The following is a 17,636-nucleotide window of genomic DNA, read 5'->3' as shown; positions in this document are numbered from 1 at the left end:
AAGCTAAGCACAAGTTTCTAGAAATTATTTCTCTTTATTTTTCTCTCTGTGTGTGCACTTAATCTGCTAGATAAATTATTCCCATGTTTATCACAAATGTAATGGTAGCTTATTTCCAGAAAGCAGAAGAAAATAAATCCTTGTTGCAAACCATCTTGTTATTGGTTTTTTTGTTGTTGTTCTTCATTCGTTGTGCATTCCAGTGTTTGCTTGTGGCAAACTTCAGACTTTTTTTTGCATTTGGAAGAATGAATTTCTGTGCTGGGAATGGCTTTTAAATGCATAATAACATAATTGGACTTCTCTTATAATTGGAGGTACCTTGGAATTGCAAAATTACCAAATAACATACATGAGTCCTTTATCGTTTGAGACTTCTTATGGATCTGTACACCACTTTTATGAATGGCGATGTGAGAGCACTTGAAAGCATTGGAACCACTTGTCTTCTGCAGTTAGAAGTTTTCATCATTCAATGTTTTCAAACAAAGGTTGGACAACCATTTGTCTTAGATGATATGAGGCAGGCGATTGACTACAAGAGTAGTTTATCTGCAAGGCGTGACATATATGATAAACATACGGTGGAGGAAGTGAGAGGACACCAAGCCAAAAGCTCAATTTTTTTTTCATGCCCTGCTCGGAAGAAAGAAGTCAAACAGTGATCTTGACTTTTGTTAAGGATTTGGGGAGAAATTAAAACAGAGAGCTGTATACACTTCCTCCAGGATATGTACAGGGGCAACCAAATGCTTATGATAAATGGGATAGGAGTTGCACTCCAGTCACAAATAGGATGTGGAGGAAGGGTTAACAATTTTGGTTCATCTAGTGATGGGCTGGACCTGAATAAGTGGACTGAAAGTGTTCTCAGCTGACAGATTGTATCACCAAAATCATGTAAATGTGCTCTGCAAGTTAAAACAATAATAATGCCAAACCTCAAGCAGACTTGATAGAACCTTTCTTTTTTTAAAAAATTTTTAAAAAGATTTTATTGGTAAAAAGAAAATACAACATCCATAACTTGTAAAAAACAATACAACTACATTTCAAGATATTCCCATACAATCAAATCATTATAAACATCAAAGGTTAGGTATCTTATTCCTTCCCTCCCTCTTCTCTTCCCTCATTTCTTCTTTTCCATACCCTTTTCTTCCCTCCCCCCCTTACTTCCTTCTCCCCTGCCTTCCCTCCTTTCTTTTCTCCTTTCCTCCTTTCCTTCCCCTCCTTTCCCTCCCTCGATCCCCCCCTCCTTCACACATACCTTCCCTCCTTCCCTTCCTCTTTCCCTCCTCCTTTCTTTTCTCTTAATCTCCCTCCTTTCCTCCCTCCTTCCTTCCTTCCTTTCAACACTCCTTCTCTCTTTCTTTCCCTCCCTCTTTCCCTCTTTACTACCCTCTCTTCTTCCCTCCCTCCTTCCTCCCCCGTTTTTCTCTTTCTTCTCTCCTTCTTTCTTCCCACCTTCTTTCCCTTCCTTCTTTCTCTTCCTCCTCTTTATCCTTCCCCCTTTCTTCTGCCTTTCCTATTCCTCTCCTTTCTCCTCTCCATCCTGACTTCCCTACTGTCCTCCTTCCCTCCCTTCTAACCTTTGTTACATTTGCATATTTTCCTCTGCTGAGGACAACCTGGGACTAGAACCTTTCATAATGTATCTACTGGCTTCCAAGATTCTCTGTGAAGCATTTCAAATAGTAGCACCTACCACTGATAAAGGGCGTGGTAAATTTACCTGCTTCCATTTTTCATTTTCCAAAGTTGGTAATCCTCAATAGAGCAGAATAGAGATCCAATTATCTCACAATGAGAGTAGAACTGCAGAGCTTTTTCCTTCTTTCCTTTGAAACTCAGGTCAACCATACCTGATCTACCCTCATCTTAATATTAGCATTAATAAGCCAAGCTTATCACCTGTAGGGAATACATTTTAATAGCCATTTATTGTATAAACATAATAGAAACATTATAGCATTAAACATTACAAATTCAGTTAGAACTTCTAAGGTTAGAGTATAACAGCAACTATGCAAGTAGGACTTTTCTGTTCTTAGACAATATTTCTTTGCAATGTGCATAGTTGTCTCCAGAGCAATTTCATTTTGAATTGAAACCACAAAAGAAATCCAGGTATCAATGGTGTGTTCTATGAATCATTAATACATCACTGAGTAATAGTAATACATCTAACGCAGAGTCATTTAATTCATACATTCTCCAGAGCATCCACTATTAGTGGAAGGAGAATTACACATAGAAAACCATATGTAGAGAATGGGGTAATATTGGAAATAGGCCATTTATGCAGGGGAATGTACATCTAGGAGGATCCCAGCTCATCAAAAGCTTTTGATGACTTCAATCAACACTTAAAGAAGCCATTTAAAAAGTTTAACAGAGGCTGATGGGAATCAAACATATAACCCCTTGGACGATTTACACTACTCTTGTGTTTGGGAACAGTGGCTTATAAGACACATGCTTAACACTCTGTATAGCAAAGCAGCTTTAAATCATGAAGCATTTCATACATGTCTGCTCATAAACTGAAGCAAAAAGAATTTATTTCCTTCTTCACTCAATTCCACATCTGAACCTCTTCCACTGAAGCCACGTTTTAAACAATAATAGGTCTGTGTGCACGCGCGTAATGTTTGAACCCTACCAATACAATTGCAAGAATACAAGAACATATCCCCACATATGTGAGGATATTCTATGCAAGAATAGGATGGACATCTGGGGTTTTTTTTCCTGCAGGTTTGATTCAAGATGCTGGTTCCTATCTATCTATCAAGACACTTGAGATGACAGATCTTTTTCTTTCCAGGATTTGCAATGTGAGGCCAGTCCCATGTCCTGTGATCTAGATAAGTGAAATTGAAGAATGCTTTGCTTTTTTATAGCATTTCCCAACCAAAGACTCTTACCTCGATTAACTTTTAAATGGCTGGTGAAGACAACATTGTTTGGTGGAACTTTTAATAGTCAATCCTTCTTTATGAGTTTATAAATTATTCTTTATTTTCTTTTTTTAATATATTTTATTATTTTTACATTTAAAACAATGCAGTACTACGAAGTCGAAGTGACCATACATTCACATTATTTACAGCTAGTCTCAACCATTAACTATTAGCCTACTTAATACCAGTGATGTGCAGTGACTTATGGCTGGTGAGGCAAAAAGAAAGAAAGCAGCTTCCCCCCCCCCCCACCGCAGCAGCTATGTCCGAAATAGAGGCGTCCCACGGCCCACAGCTATGTCCGACCCAGCTGCGGGGCGCCTCTATGTCAGACAGAAGCAGTGGGACGCTTTCTTTCGGCTTTTGCCTGCCCCGCAGGGAAACACTTCCACATTGCAGGCGCCGGAGCCGCAGGCCACCAGTATGTCCCGCCCACAGCAGAAGAGCGCGGTTCCTGTTCAGGCTGGAGAGCCATGGAGGCGAAAGGCGAAGAGGCGGGGGGATGTTCCAAGAGGCCCCCTCCCCTTTTGGCACTTAGCAAGCCAGGCCCGCAGCGGCAAGAGGCTCAGCTCCGCTTCTATCTCCCCCCCCTCCGCTCCAGAGAAGCCGGCCGTGGGCAAGTCTCCGCAGCCCCAGTTCCCTCTCCAAGCAGCCCCAGGAGGAAACGGGCCAGCCCTGCTTCCCCTCCCCGGACTTTCCGGCAGTGGAGGACCCGCATTCCGCTCCCTCTTCCAAGCCCTGAGTGGCCAGCCTTTCGCCTCCACGGCTCTCGCTCCAGCCTTGTCGGGGCTCCTACTCGGCAGGCCTGCCAGAGCTCTGGAAGAAAGCGGCGGGAGCCGAGGCTGGCTACTCGGGCTTGGAAGGGGAGCGGAATGCGGGTCCTCTGCTGCCGGAAAGTCCGGGGAGGGAAGCGGAGCTGGCATGTTTCCTCCTGGGGCTGCTTGGAGACGGAACCGGAGCTGCAGAGACTCGCCCGCGAACAACTTCTCTGGAGCGGAGGGGCAATAGAAGCAGAGCGTAGCCTCTTGCCACTGCGGGCATGGCTTGCGGAGTGCCAAAAGGGGAGGGGGCCTCTTGGAAACCCCCCACACCCCTCTTCGCCTTTCGCCTCCACGGCTCTCGCTCCAGCCTCATCTGGGCTCTCATTTGAAGAAGTCAGCTTCTTTTTACCACTTTAAATAATCTTCAGGGAACTATTTCTGTTTCAACTAGTGAACCAACCAAATAATACATACATGTTGCAGTGAAGAGTGAGCCTCCTCCTTCTCCCCCACTCCTCTCTCCTCTGAAGCGTGCCCTCCGAAATAACCCGCCCAACGTAAGCGTGCTCAACTGCCAACAAGGCATGATTCGCTGCTCCCAGATCAGGAGGCGGGAGAATCAGGGCCTCCTTTGCATACAAATTTTTTGCTTTTTTAACCCTTTCTTAACTTTTAAAATTCCTTATGCAAAGGAGGCCCCGAGTTCTCTCGCCTACTCCTATAGTTAACACTAAGTCACTGCGACTTGGAGTCTGGTAGCAACTACCTTGGCTTTAATTATTTAAAAAAATTATTTAAAATTCTTTCCTTTTCCTGAGGAGACTGGTGAGGCCCCGCCTCCCCTGCCTCTAGTGACTGCACGTCCCTGCTTAATACATTTTCTATCCTTCTGTCCAATCACAATATACAGTTTGCTCCCGTCTTGTCATCTTGTCTTGTACCAATCATAAAATCTGTTCCAGACTTCAAAATTCTGATTCCCCTTTATTTTTAAGTTATTATTCTTTATTTTCAAGGCATGAAACATTGTTCAGCATTTTCATCTAATAGTTTTTTAGTTATTTATGTTGGTTCATTCTCTTGAGCACTCACTGAGCAGAAAATTACATTATCACATGATTCCGTACTGATGAAATAAATTAAAATGGCTAATCAGGAGTATTTATGATTGTTGACAATTTGGCTCTTCCCAGTCAAATCCAAATTGTGCTCAACAGCAAATTTCTAAGAATTGTCTTTCATCTTTTGATCACAATTAACTCTACAATTACATGAAATGAAACTTTCTGTGCAAATGTTTTATGCTTGCCTAGTCTGCCAACCTCATCTGCTTCTCACCAACTGTCAAGTAATAAATAATGAGGCTTGAAAATGACGGGAATATAGTCTATACTACAGTTCTTTTCATCTGGTTGTTGATCTGTTATCTGTTCCCTAGATAACATTATTTAGATTAGGGTTTTTTATTGTTGCTTTTATAAGTCTTGCGTAAGTCAAGCTGCCCACAGTCATTTGGAAATGGATGGCCTAGGAAGCTGATCAGAAAGAAACAAATCTTATACTCTGTACAAACTAGAAAGAATGTCATTTTAATTTGTTTTTTTTTTAGTTTAGGCAAATAAACATATGTGCTTATGATGCACTAACCTACTTCTTCTATATTTACCTGACTGCATATTGTTAAATAACTTTTCTCTTGTGCCATTTTACATTTCTTTCCATTCCCCCCATTCCATACCAATCAACCTTTTGATCATTCCATCATAAAATAGAGTTTTGATTTTGAAGATTATTCTTCTTAAAGAAGAAAAATGAACTAAAGCAGTAGAAATGCAGCTGTAGGTAAAGGCAACAAGAAGGAAGCAAGAACAGAGTGGCTTTATTATTTGTAGCAGCACAGAATCCAAAGGTGTTTTGTAGAACATTTTTGGACAGAGGTATAACTGAATGCCAATCACAGAAGGGCCAAAACAAGAAGAAATGTCACTCCTTGAATAGCAAAGGTAATTTGTACGTTGGAGGCATTGTTGCAACTAGGAAATGGGGAATCCCAGTTCTGTAAACCTTTTCCCCTTACTCTCAGATCACATTACCAAAAGGAAGTTTTCTTTGATAGCACAGCCATGTGAATAATTGAACCTATTAGGAAGATAAACCAAAGATTTATCTTAGCTACAGAGAAGAGGATCCATTCTCAAAACATTCCTTTTCCAAAAAACCCTCCTTTTTATATTCATCTCAACATTGTTCACTGATAGCAAAAAAATTATTGTAACAATAAAAAGAAGGGAGGATGAGACTTGCATGGAATATGGAGAACCCCATATAATCTCAAAGACATTGTGAGACCATGCCATTATAATACAAGCATATTTAATTAGGTCACTTAAAATCCCAATGGAATTAAAGGCATTTATTTAGCCATTTTAGCCAAAGCAGAAAAGGAGACTAAATAGATCTATTTAGTCATGACGAGCCTTTCTTATGAATGCCCTCAAAAGGTAACAAGCAGACTTCACTATATGCCATACAGTTGTGGAAACTAACCAGTAGAATGCAAAATAAAAGTGTTCATAAGAAATAATCTATAAATAGGGCTTGCAATTTACACAACAACTAGATGGCAACAAAAGAAGACCATTGTCTAAAGGTCATTTGGATTTTTGGAGCCCAGCTATGATAACCTAATACGAATAAATTAAGAAGTGAAAATAATATTTTGATCATTTGTAGCAGCATTGTTCAACATAATGCCTCCAGATTTACCAAGATTACAATACCTAGAGGTTCTCTGATGGTTGGCCATTCTGAACAGCTCCATGTACAGAAGAGTGTATGCAGTTAGATCCCAGCTTATTTTGGTACTACATAGAAGGTGAAGTAAGAATTTGGGGTTAAGAGTAGCCTTGAACTGGAAAAGAAAAAAGAAAGAAGAAAGAAAGAAAGAAAGAAAAGAAAGAGAAGAAAGAAGAAAGAAAGAAAGGAAGGGGGGAGGGAGGGAGAGAGGGAGGGGGAAGGGAGGGAGGGAAGGAAGGAGAAGGAAGAAGAGAAGGAGGAGGAGGAGATGGTTTGCAAATACTCAGCATTCCTTTTATTCAGTTTTATTTCATTATCTGTCATCCTCACCAAGTAAACAAATTAAGCATCACAACCAGATTATATACACATACATACATACATACATACATACATACATACATACATACATACATACATACAAGATATATGTGTTTGTGCAATTTACTATGCTGGTATAAGAATTTTCTAGTCCTTAGCAAATTTTTAACTAGGCTCTAATCTGTAATTGGTCTTAAGCATGACTAGACAACATTTGATTCAATTCTAGGAAGAAGCCACTGAAATAGCTGGTGGCTATTCTTGACTTAAAGGTGCAATTTCCTCTTTATACCCAGCACAGTTTCATTCTGCTGCTGCTTTCATCTCTCTGCTGGTTTAACACATTTCTCTGTACATCTGATCTTTTTATTGACTGACATCTTTGTTCCAACATTCTACCACGAGAAACTAGTTCTCATTTTTTAACTATCATATGGCCAGCAGACTAAGATGCTATTTCAACTGGTAATATGGAAAGGTAAAGGTTCCCCCTCTCACATATGTGCTAGTTGTTCTTGACTCTAGGGGTGGTGCAGATCTCCCTTTCAAAGCCAAGAACTCAGTGCTGTCTCACGAAGTCCCCATGGTCTTGTGGCCGGCATGACTAAATTGCTGAAGATGCACGAATTCTGTTACCTTCCACCAAAGGTGGTTTCCTATTTTTCAACTTGAATGTTTACATGCTGTGTTGCAGAAGCTGGGACAAGGTAATGGGAGCTCACTCTGTTTGGAAATATGGAAAGAGAAAGGCTATAGCCACTGGGAATCCACATAAGAGGAGGACTTCAAGAAAAGATGGTTATTGTGTCTCATTGATCAAAACCCCTCCTCTTTGCATGAGCCTTGTAGCATGACCTACATAAAAACATGTGGAGCTTCAGCTGTGACTCACAGCCACCATCTTGCCTTTTTTAAACCACTCTTCAGATGCCCCTGACCCACGGGTAACCAAATTAACCAAATTAGCTAAAGTCTCTCTATCCCATTTTATTGAACATGAACTAGGATGCTTAGAAGGAGCTTGCCACATTATATTCATAAGGTAGAGAAGGAAGATGCCATCATCTCTGAAACAAATTCACCCATTTGCATTCAGCTTGGCCACCCAGTGAAACTAGCATAATGCCTTTTCTGCAAATGGAGGCACTGATTGCATGGGAAGGCATTTTACAGGAGACTTTTTTTTTGGGGGGGGACAACAACCTTAAGCTAGGCAGATAAATAGATACAGCAGCAGCATGATCCATTGTGGCCAAGATGGCAAATCTGGCCTTCAAATGACCAGCATAAAACTTTCTCAATGGTTTCAAGCATTCCTATGTATGTGCTCTAAATTGATAACAGATGTGGGGGGTATAGCACTGCTTGCTTTATTGAAGCCCTTCTGAACTACATTATATAATGTATCGACAGCATGGAAATTACTACCTGCATGGAATTAGCAATTAAACTCATTTTAGATGAGGCGGAGAGGATTTATAATCCTTGCCTCTTTAAGCAAGGAAAGGAAAGAGAACCAGTTGTCCTCAGCAGAGGAAAATATGTAAATGTAACAAAGGTTAGAGGGGAGGGGAGGAGGACAGTAGGGAAGTCAGGATGGAGAGGAGAAAAAAGAGGAACAGGAAAGGCAGAAGAAGGGGGGAAGGATAAAGAGGAGGAAGAGAAAGAAGAGAAGGGAAAGGAGGTGGGAAGAAAGAAGGAGAGAAGAAAGAGCAGAAACTGGGGAGGAAGGAGGGAGGGAAGAGGAGAGGGTTGTAAAAGAGGGAAAGAGGGAGGGAAAGAAAGAGAGAAGAGAGTTGAAAGGAAGGAAGGAGGGAGGGAGGGAGGAGATTAAGAGAAAAGGAAGAAGGAGGGAAAGAGGAAGGGAAGGAGGGGAAGGTATGGAGAAGGAGGGGGGGGATCCAGGGAGGGAAAGGAGGGGGAAGGAAAGGAGAAAGAAAGGAGGGAAGGCAGGGGAGAAGGAAAGTAAGGGGGGGGGAGGGAAGAAAGGGTATGGAAAGAAGAAATGAGGGAAGAGGAAGAGGGAGGGAAGGAATAAGATACCTAACCTTTGATGTTTATAATGATTTGATAGTATGGGATATCTCGAAATGTAGTTGTATTGTTTTTTTACAAGTTATGGATGTTGTATTTTCTTTTACCAATAAAATCTTTTTTTTTTTAAAGGAAATTTCATGAATATAACAAAAGACACTAACTTTTCTAGGAGGAGATAGAGAGGAGACTATAAAGATGCTATAATGCTGATTTTCTAATGGATATGAAATGCTTAAGATGAGCAAAGGTGCCAGGAGGCAGAGGAGTATGAAAAATCCTTCCAAAACACACCAACTCCATGGATGGCAGCTATACTATAGAGCTTAGGATAGTCACTCTATAACAATCGAGCTATCATTTTGAAAACTGAAGCATTTCAAAAGAAAACTGGAGTTGTCTTTGCTAATGGAAATGATGGGAGAAGAAGACACATAAAACAAGTTATATTTAGAATGACTTTTGTTTCAGCAAAATGGTCCATGCAGAATCATCACTCACCGAATTAATAAGATTTGTCTAGAGAATGTCTTCATTGTATATGATGATATTCTCAAATGGGGCTGGTGGAGCAGCCACACATCAAATGTTTTATCTTCATGTATGTAGACTGGACATTTTAGGAAACTCATATATCTTTTATTAATGCAACCTTTTCTCAGAATAAAGAGGAAATTATCAGCTATATATGTTGTTTTACTTGGTTCAATAGCCTCGTCCTACAATTTTTACTCAGCAAGCCAAACCACGCATCTCTCTCACACACAGTGAAATGCAAACATGAAACTTAACAAGTGTTCTCTCCTATCTTTTGTTTTCCACCTCATTAACCATGTAAGTTAAGTATGATAAAGCGTTCGTACTAGAAATGAAAAGAAAATAACTTTGAATATCTTAGTAGGATTCCACTTTCTCAATGTGTAAAGGAACGCCCTTTGTAGGATGAAGCCAACAACCACTTCCTTACCTTCCTCAACATATATATACATTCTGTACTTTGATGTGGAGAAACACAAAAAAGCAAAGATGGTTCGTCTAATGGGCTTGTGGTTCACTGTTGTGATTTTCTCCTCGGTATTCCAGGAGGTAAGTGCTAAATTATGCTACTTTTTTTCTTTCTTTTTTTCATTTCTTTTCATTTCTGATAACATCAGCTCAGAACAATCAAGGAAAAAGTAAGAAGATAAGCCACAGTTTGTTTCAAATGTATGGATTTCTCCTTGAATTTGGATCACGATGAAGAGGAAATAGCTCAGGTCTCCTTCAGGATGAACTGATACTGATAATAGAAGGCCCACAGGAGAGATTCAAAGCTACAGTTGTTAAGAGGGTAATTTTATTACAGATACTAGAAAAGCCATGAGTAATGAAAAAATGCAACTATTGTAAGATTCAGGATATATATATATACTGCATATAGTTTATGTACATGCACAAACGCAAACATACATATCTACACACAGAAGAGGTCCAAAGTCCAAATCTGACATCTTTTCTTCTGTTAATGCAACCTCATAATTCTCAGTGAGAATTTTGCATTAACTGTGGTTAACCATTAACATTAATATACTGTTGTTGTACCAGAACAAGGAGATTTTTGCTTCTGACCATATATACCTAACCCCATAATACCAGATTTTAGAATTGTATCAGGAAAGGACAACTTGAATAAAATGTCAGGTTTATCCTTGGATACGAATTGCAGTATGTAATTATTAAGGATTTGTATTATTACATCAGAAACCTATCATTTCTAAATATAAGGGCCACACAAAGAGCTCTTATCCATAATGAATAGGTTCACTATCTTTGTATTGGTTTTTTTTTTACTTTGAGTCTCTGCAACAGAGCTGCCCTGACAGTTCTGTTGATTAATTGGAGATGTAGCTGCTGAACATAGTTATTGGGAAAGTGTTGGCAAAGAATAAACACCCAGATGAGAACAGGAAAAGAAAGAAGTGTCACTCCTTCCTCAGCAAGGCCCTGGATGAAGAAGGGAGGGAGGGATGGGGGGGGGAGAGAGAATTTTGTAGTTTTCTTATCTTTTCTGTGTTCCTACTCTTTCATTCTTTCTTTCTGTTCTATTCTTTCAATATATCGGTAGCACAAAATAAATAAAACACTTATTAGATAATTTTGCATTGTATCCATCAATAAAGACTTTGATTTAATATAACTTAGTTTATTAAGTTAATTTAACTTTAATTTAAAATTAATTGGCACCTAATTTTAGGGATTTCATGAGAATCAGGCTTACTCATACAGTCTAGAACGTTTAGCTTTTTAGAATAGGATTGTCAGGCTATTTGGTAACACGTGGAGTAACACATATCACAATTCATTGAGATATTCAGTATACAACATGTCATACAAAAAAAATTACACTTTTTACAGAAGTCTGAAAAGTAATCATTAAATTTAGCTATTACCAAGCACATAGAAGGAACCTAGAATGTCCACATTTTAATATGCTTTCAAGGTATGTAACTGTACTTCTTCAATCCCGGTGTCCTCCAGATGAAATCCCTAAAAATCCAAGATAAGCATGCCAAACTGGAAGTGCTGCAATCTAAACTGTATGAAATGTGTGAAATGTATTAATAAGTGCAAAAAAGCAACATTGCTTTGATCGGTTGATGATACACCACTATAACACAAAGTGTGAGCACTTTGTATGATGAAACATTTACATGTTGTGTTGGCTCCTTTTCCTCTTAGCTAATGGATTAATTTAAAGTTGTATTTTGTGACTCATGATAGCTTGGCTTCTTCATTCTATTTTAGATCACTGTGCCCGGATCTATGGAGGAAAAGAATCAATTCCACATTCAAGACCTTTTATGGCCAAGATCAAATACCCAACACTTTGTGGGGGGACCCTGATCAAATCAAACTGGGTATTAACAGCAGCTCATTGCGAAATGTAAGTTTGGAGTTTTGTTAGGTTTTTATTTATTTCTTTTTTAAAATCTTGTTTTAAATATATATTTGTAGAATTTCACCGGTAGGTATGCTGGTCTTGTTGTATTTGGATCTTTTCCCGTGTAAGTTTCAGATTGTCTGGCAACATTTCAGCAAGGACCCACTCGCCATCTTCAGGCTGGTGTTTTCGGCTTCATGCTTGTGCGAGTAAAGCGTGGTCAGAGCTGCCGTCTTTCTATAAATCTTGGTGGGTGGGTATGGAGTGCTGGCTTTGTTGCTGTAAGTGGGTTGATTGGGCTGGTAGTTGCATCCTGATTGGTAGATGGAGATTGATGTTTGTAGATTGGTCAGCTGTTTCGTATCAAACATCAACTCCATCTACCAAACAGGATGCAACCACAGAGCCAATCAACCCACTTACAGCAACAAAGCCAGCCCTCCTCACACACACCCCACCAAGATTTATAGAAAGATGGCAGCTCCAACCACGCTTTACTCACACAAGCATGAAGCTGAACACACAGTTCAGCTGGGTATCATCTTTAAGGTAAATTGTTCACTGTCCCAGCCTTCTTGGTATAAATTCTAGGGGTGACAATGAAGCAAAGAAATCCAATCTATGTTTCATGTTCATGTGCCTATGTGAATTTTTTCAATACGATAAATATGTACAAATGAGATTGAAAATAGGAAAAAAAGGAAACAGAAAAGAAATTAAAAGAGAAGAAAATACACACTTATTTCTATCAAAGTAATTATCACTTTATTATTTTCACCATCTCTTTGACCTTCTTTAAATCCCAAATGAGAAATCATCAATTTAATCTTTTCTTCTTTCTTCTCTATGTAAGGTAACCAGCTTTCAAAAGAATGTTTTCTTTTTTTTCTTTCCTGTATCCAGACTGGAAGACTTTGCTATTTTTTCAAGTTCACTTAATGTTATAATCCTAACTTCCATTGATATTTCATTACTTTCCCAACCTCTTGCATGCAATAATCTCGCCACAGTACCATATGCAAAATTGGTTTCTCAAACTTCTTTTCTAAATCCATGATCATAAAACCCAATAAGAATAATTCTGACCACACACAAACACGCACACACACACACCCAAACCACAGTAGGGAGAAACTGGGATAAACCAAAAACCTTGATAAAATAGCAGACAAGATTGTGCTGGCATACTTACTAGCCAGAGATTGGAATCAACTTTCATAGATGATATTAGAGAATTTACAAGCCCTCTTCCAGTTGTTTCTATTCCATGTAGAGCAAAGCATGACATAATAGTACAAGCCTCCCTGCACATTATTGGTGTTCTGTTTTCTGAAAATTGCAAATAATTTGACCTCCCTTTCACTGTTCCCTCTAAGGTGCGCACTGTGCGCGGCCGCGCACATGGAAAGAAATCCCCGCGCAGAAGTTTCTAACTGCCGCGCAGAGATTTCTACCAAAGCAAACGTGGGAAGTCCTTTGCAGGCGGCTAGAACTGGCCTCCCGCCAAAGGACCTCCCCAGTCTTGTTTTGATGAGCCGCCAGTCCTCTTGCTTCTTCTCCTTCATCAGCAAAGCTCCCGCTGGCTTCCCCGCCCATGGCAGTGGTGCCACTCCCTCCACGCGGAGCCCCTGAGCTGGCTCCCGCTTTATCCCTCCCCCTTCCTCCTCTGCCGTGCTTTTGAGGCCGCGGGAGCTGGTAGGAAAGCGGCGGAGGTGGAGGCGGACGGCAGGGGTAACCCAGAGCCCAGCTGACTCCACCTCAGCTGGGCTCTGGGTTACCCCTGCCGCCGCCTCCACCTCCGCCACTTCCTACTAGCTCCCGCGGCCTCAAAAGCACGGCAGAGGAGGAAGGGGGAGGGATAACGCAGGAGCCAGCTCAGGGGCTCCGCGTGGAGGGAGTGGCACCACTGCCATGGGCGGGGAAGCCAGCGGGAGCTTTGCTGATGAAGGAGAAGAAGCAAGAGGACTGGCGCTTTGAAATGCAACCCCCATGGTCCCGCCGGCCGCGGATTTGATTCAGCGTAAGGGGGGCCGAACACATGCTGAGCCGACTTTGCGCAGTGAGGCGGAGTAATTAACCCCCCACCAAAGAACGTGTGTGTGTGTGTGTGTGTGTGGTGTGTGAGAGAGAGAGAGAGAGAATTGGATCAAAATTGGTGGCCAAAGGAGTGGAGGGAGGAAGGGAGGGAGGGAGGGAGGGAAGGAAGGAAGGAAGGAAGGAAGGAAGGAAGGGGATGAGCGAGCAGGAGGGAGGAAGGAAGGAAGGAAGGAAGAAAGGGAGGAAGGAAGGAAGGAAGGGAGGGAGGAAGGAAGGAAGCCCTGCCCCTTGTGAAAAAAACTGAAGATGGAGCAGTGAATGAATAAACCATAAAAGCAACAACAGTTAATGCGTAAGTAAGCTGAGGAGCAAGTTCTCAACTAAGGAAGCAATATAAGAAAGAAATATAAAAGCTCAATATGCCAAACACTTATTTTAGTCTTCATTTAATTACTTGTATTGTAGTCTGATGTAACGTCTTTTAAAGTTAACGTTAGTTAGAAAATATAGGGTACAAAACTTAAATAATAAAAAAATTGTACATTCATTTTGAAAATAAATGCAATACTTGATTAATTCATATCTTTATTTAAAATAGTTTTGGCATGGCATATGATTTTATTGACTCAGTTGGAAATGATGTGGATGTTGTATCTGATTCTGAGGTATATATTCTTAAGTAACATAACATATAGCATATTGTCCAAACTTGCTAGACTATTTAATTGATCTTACTACTTTAAAGGGGGAGAGTTTCATGATAAATTATTTTATTACATTTATGTGCATTTATATATTATATTTATTACATTTATATTCCACATTATATATTTGTATTGTTATTTTAGTGTATATTGTCAATTTCGATAGATATTATATTGATATATCAATACTGATTTTAATCATACTAAATAACAATTACTGCTATTATTTATCAGCATTACATATTTACAGTTTTTAATATCGAGTTAGTCGTATTTTAGAATAATAGCGTTATCTTTTAATAGGATAATTGGCAAAATCTAATTCACATGTGATGGGTTGCATTCCAAAGGAATGTGAGAGGACAGGTTGCCTGCAAAATGCCAGGACCCAGGACCCTGTTGGTGCCATGTCTCTCTCTAGCCAGTCTAACAATCTAAAAGCTGAGCAGAGAGCCTTTTTTTTTTTTCAGGGTGAGCGGAAAAGTATAGTCTTTGAGTGGCACTTTTCAGCCTGGCATTCATCAGGCTGAAACCTCGCTAGCAATCGGCGCTTGACGCTTGGTATGTTGCGCAAATGTCCAGCAGACGTGACAGCAGTTCAAACTGTGGCTCTCTTAGGTGCTCAGGCATGAAACTGTGCCGCTCAAACACTATACTTTTCCGCTCACACTGAAAAAAAATTAGAGGGAACATTGCTCCCTTTGATTTTTTACTTCCCGAATATCCATATATAGGTGTGAATATTCATGTATTGTAATTTATTTTTGAACATGGCCAGAATAGGCCATTGAAGGTATTTTGCATCTTCTATCAAAATATATATTTACTTTCACTGTTGAAATAATACTCCAATGAAAATTGAAGTAAAGCCTGCTGTCTCCAAATTTTAATTTTTGTGCCAGGATATAACAATGTTAAATACAGTAGAATTAACTTCTAAGAAACACGGAAGATTGAACTGGCAAATGATAAAACTTGATATCCTTTAGCTGAGATTATAACATATTATCCTGCTACAAATGAACTTTACTCAATTCTTATTTACCCTCTTTGTTTTTTAGAACAAAGGACACTAAAGTATTCTTGGAATTCATTCAGAAGAAGACAAAACAAAACAAGTTTTCAAAGTTAATAAGTACATTTCTCACCCGAACTATAATAATGTCACAAAGGAGAATGACATTATGCTTTTCAGGTATATTCTAAGGGTTATACATAAATAATATACATGTGAAGGACATCAAGAATGGTTTCTCCTTTTCTTTATGGATATAGGAAGTCCATTTGGGACTAGAACTAAAGTCTCTGTTATGGAAGGAGCAAATGTCAGCTACACTGCTACTACCTGCAATGGGGGTGGGGTCAGTGGAGAATTCTCATTACAGCTTTCCAACTACGGTATGGGCTTTGCTTATCTCTAAGGTTATTTCTTTGGTATGCAGAGCCAGAGTTGCCTAGCTACAAGGGGGTTGGGCTATTGAATTAGTTTCAATTTGCTGCTTCACACACTTTTGCCTTCAGATCTTGCCTGAACTTATTGCATTTGGTTCTCTCATAGCAAATGTACCTTTTTTCTAAATCTATGGAGCCAAGGTTTTTTCTTTCCTAGGGAATGGACGGAGGCCTCCCTGACACAGCTATACATACCCCAGAAAGTAATATACAAGGGATTTAGCTCTAGCCTTGAGAAGGGAGGGAGAATAAAAGAAACAATTATTGACTCATGTTGTTGATTTGGCCTACCTCAAAGGGATGACCAGCAGCCCATAAGAGGAGCCTAACAGTTGACGCCCATTTCATTGGCATAGGAACCTCCACTGATGATGGCAGCAGTGGAATAAAGAATATTATCACACTTATGTGTTGGAAAAAATGCTTTTCACTTTCATTTCAGAAATGGAGAGCAGGATGGAGGAATTCTTATTTCTATATAAATGATCAGCAGATGTGAAATTACCCATCTGAAGAAGTTCAAAGTATTAATCTTGTTACTATTATAGTTGTTTTTAATGCAAGGGGCTCAGATGATATAAATGTGCTTCCCGACCCATTGTGTCTGGGAAGCAATGTAGGTCAGACTGAGATAGTGTGACTCTCCAAGGTGCAAGTCTACATACGAGACATTACACACCATACTGACTGTTAATGTAAAGGTTAATCTTTTTTGCCTTCCCTCTTTTCTCATTTAAGCTTAATAAACAAGCACAACTTAACAAGAATGTTACCATCGTCAAGCTTCCTCAGAAGTATGGTGACCTCAAGCCAAGAACACAGTGTCTGGTAGCTGGTTGGGGCTTACTGAAAGTCGAAAAACTATCAGATGTCCTCCGTGAAGTTAATGTCACTGTCATTGCAAGAACCATCTGCAATGATCAAAAGCACTATAATTCCGATCCAATAGTGACAAAGAATATGGTGTGTGCTGGTGACGAGAGAGGAGCAATGATGCATGTAAAGTAAGTATATCTATCTACCTGCTCTGAATGTTGGAAATTCAAAAATAATATACCAAAAGCAGAATTTGAACGAATGAAGTAATCCTACTTGCACGCTTCTAGTGTTCTAAGAAATCAAAGTCCTACACTACCAATATAACAATTGTAAAATTAGTAAAATCTTCCCATCATAAAGTCAATTGCAAAAAAACTTCTGGAATTATATATCCCTCTAGATTGGCAGCATTATGGTATGTGATGAATCTTTTTTAAAAAGTCCTTGACTTATGAGCCTGACTGAAGCCAAAATTTCTGTTGCCAAGTGAGACAGTTAATAAGTGAATTTTACTCATTTTACAAACTTTCTTGCCACAGTTGTTAAGTGAACTTTACAACTTTGAATGAACTAAATGAACTGTACAGGTCATTTATCCTGTACATGATAAGTACAGGACTACCTGTACTTATTGATGGAGCACTTGGGGGGAGGGGCACCAGAGAATGTGAATTTTTCTGAAGTGTAGCTGGCATCTTGTCTGCCTAATTGTGGCTACATTCTTCACCTATTCAGAATTCACACTTGCAGAAAGATTGTATCTTTAGGCAACTAAATGTATTGGTCATTTCCTCATCAAGAAAGCAGTGATGGGAGTGAGCTAAAG

General features: G+C 39.7%; 1 protein-coding gene across 1 annotated transcript; it reads left to right on the top strand.

The window, feature by feature from the left end:
• Nucleotides 1-6,195: 6,195 nt before the first annotated feature.
• Nucleotides 6,196-16,816, top strand: LOC116506240 (chymase-like). The gene is made up of 6 exons (XM_032213889.1): nucleotides 6,196-6,228; nucleotides 7,539-7,551; nucleotides 9,887-9,964; nucleotides 11,663-11,801; nucleotides 15,601-15,734; nucleotides 16,730-16,816. Exons 1-6 carry the CDS (start codon nucleotides 6,196-6,198, stop codon nucleotides 16,732-16,734), a joined length of 402 nt encoding a protein of 133 aa, XP_032069780.1. The 3' UTR covers nucleotides 16,735-16,816.
• Nucleotides 16,817-17,636: the final 820 nt, after the last annotated feature.

The sequence above is a fragment of the Thamnophis elegans genome, chromosome 3 (assembly GCF_009769535.1).
Source record: "Thamnophis elegans isolate rThaEle1 chromosome 3, rThaEle1.pri, whole genome shotgun sequence".
NCBI lineage: Eukaryota > Metazoa > Chordata > Lepidosauria > Squamata > Colubridae > Thamnophis > Thamnophis elegans.
This window is presented reverse-complemented; position numbering and strand designations above follow the sequence as displayed.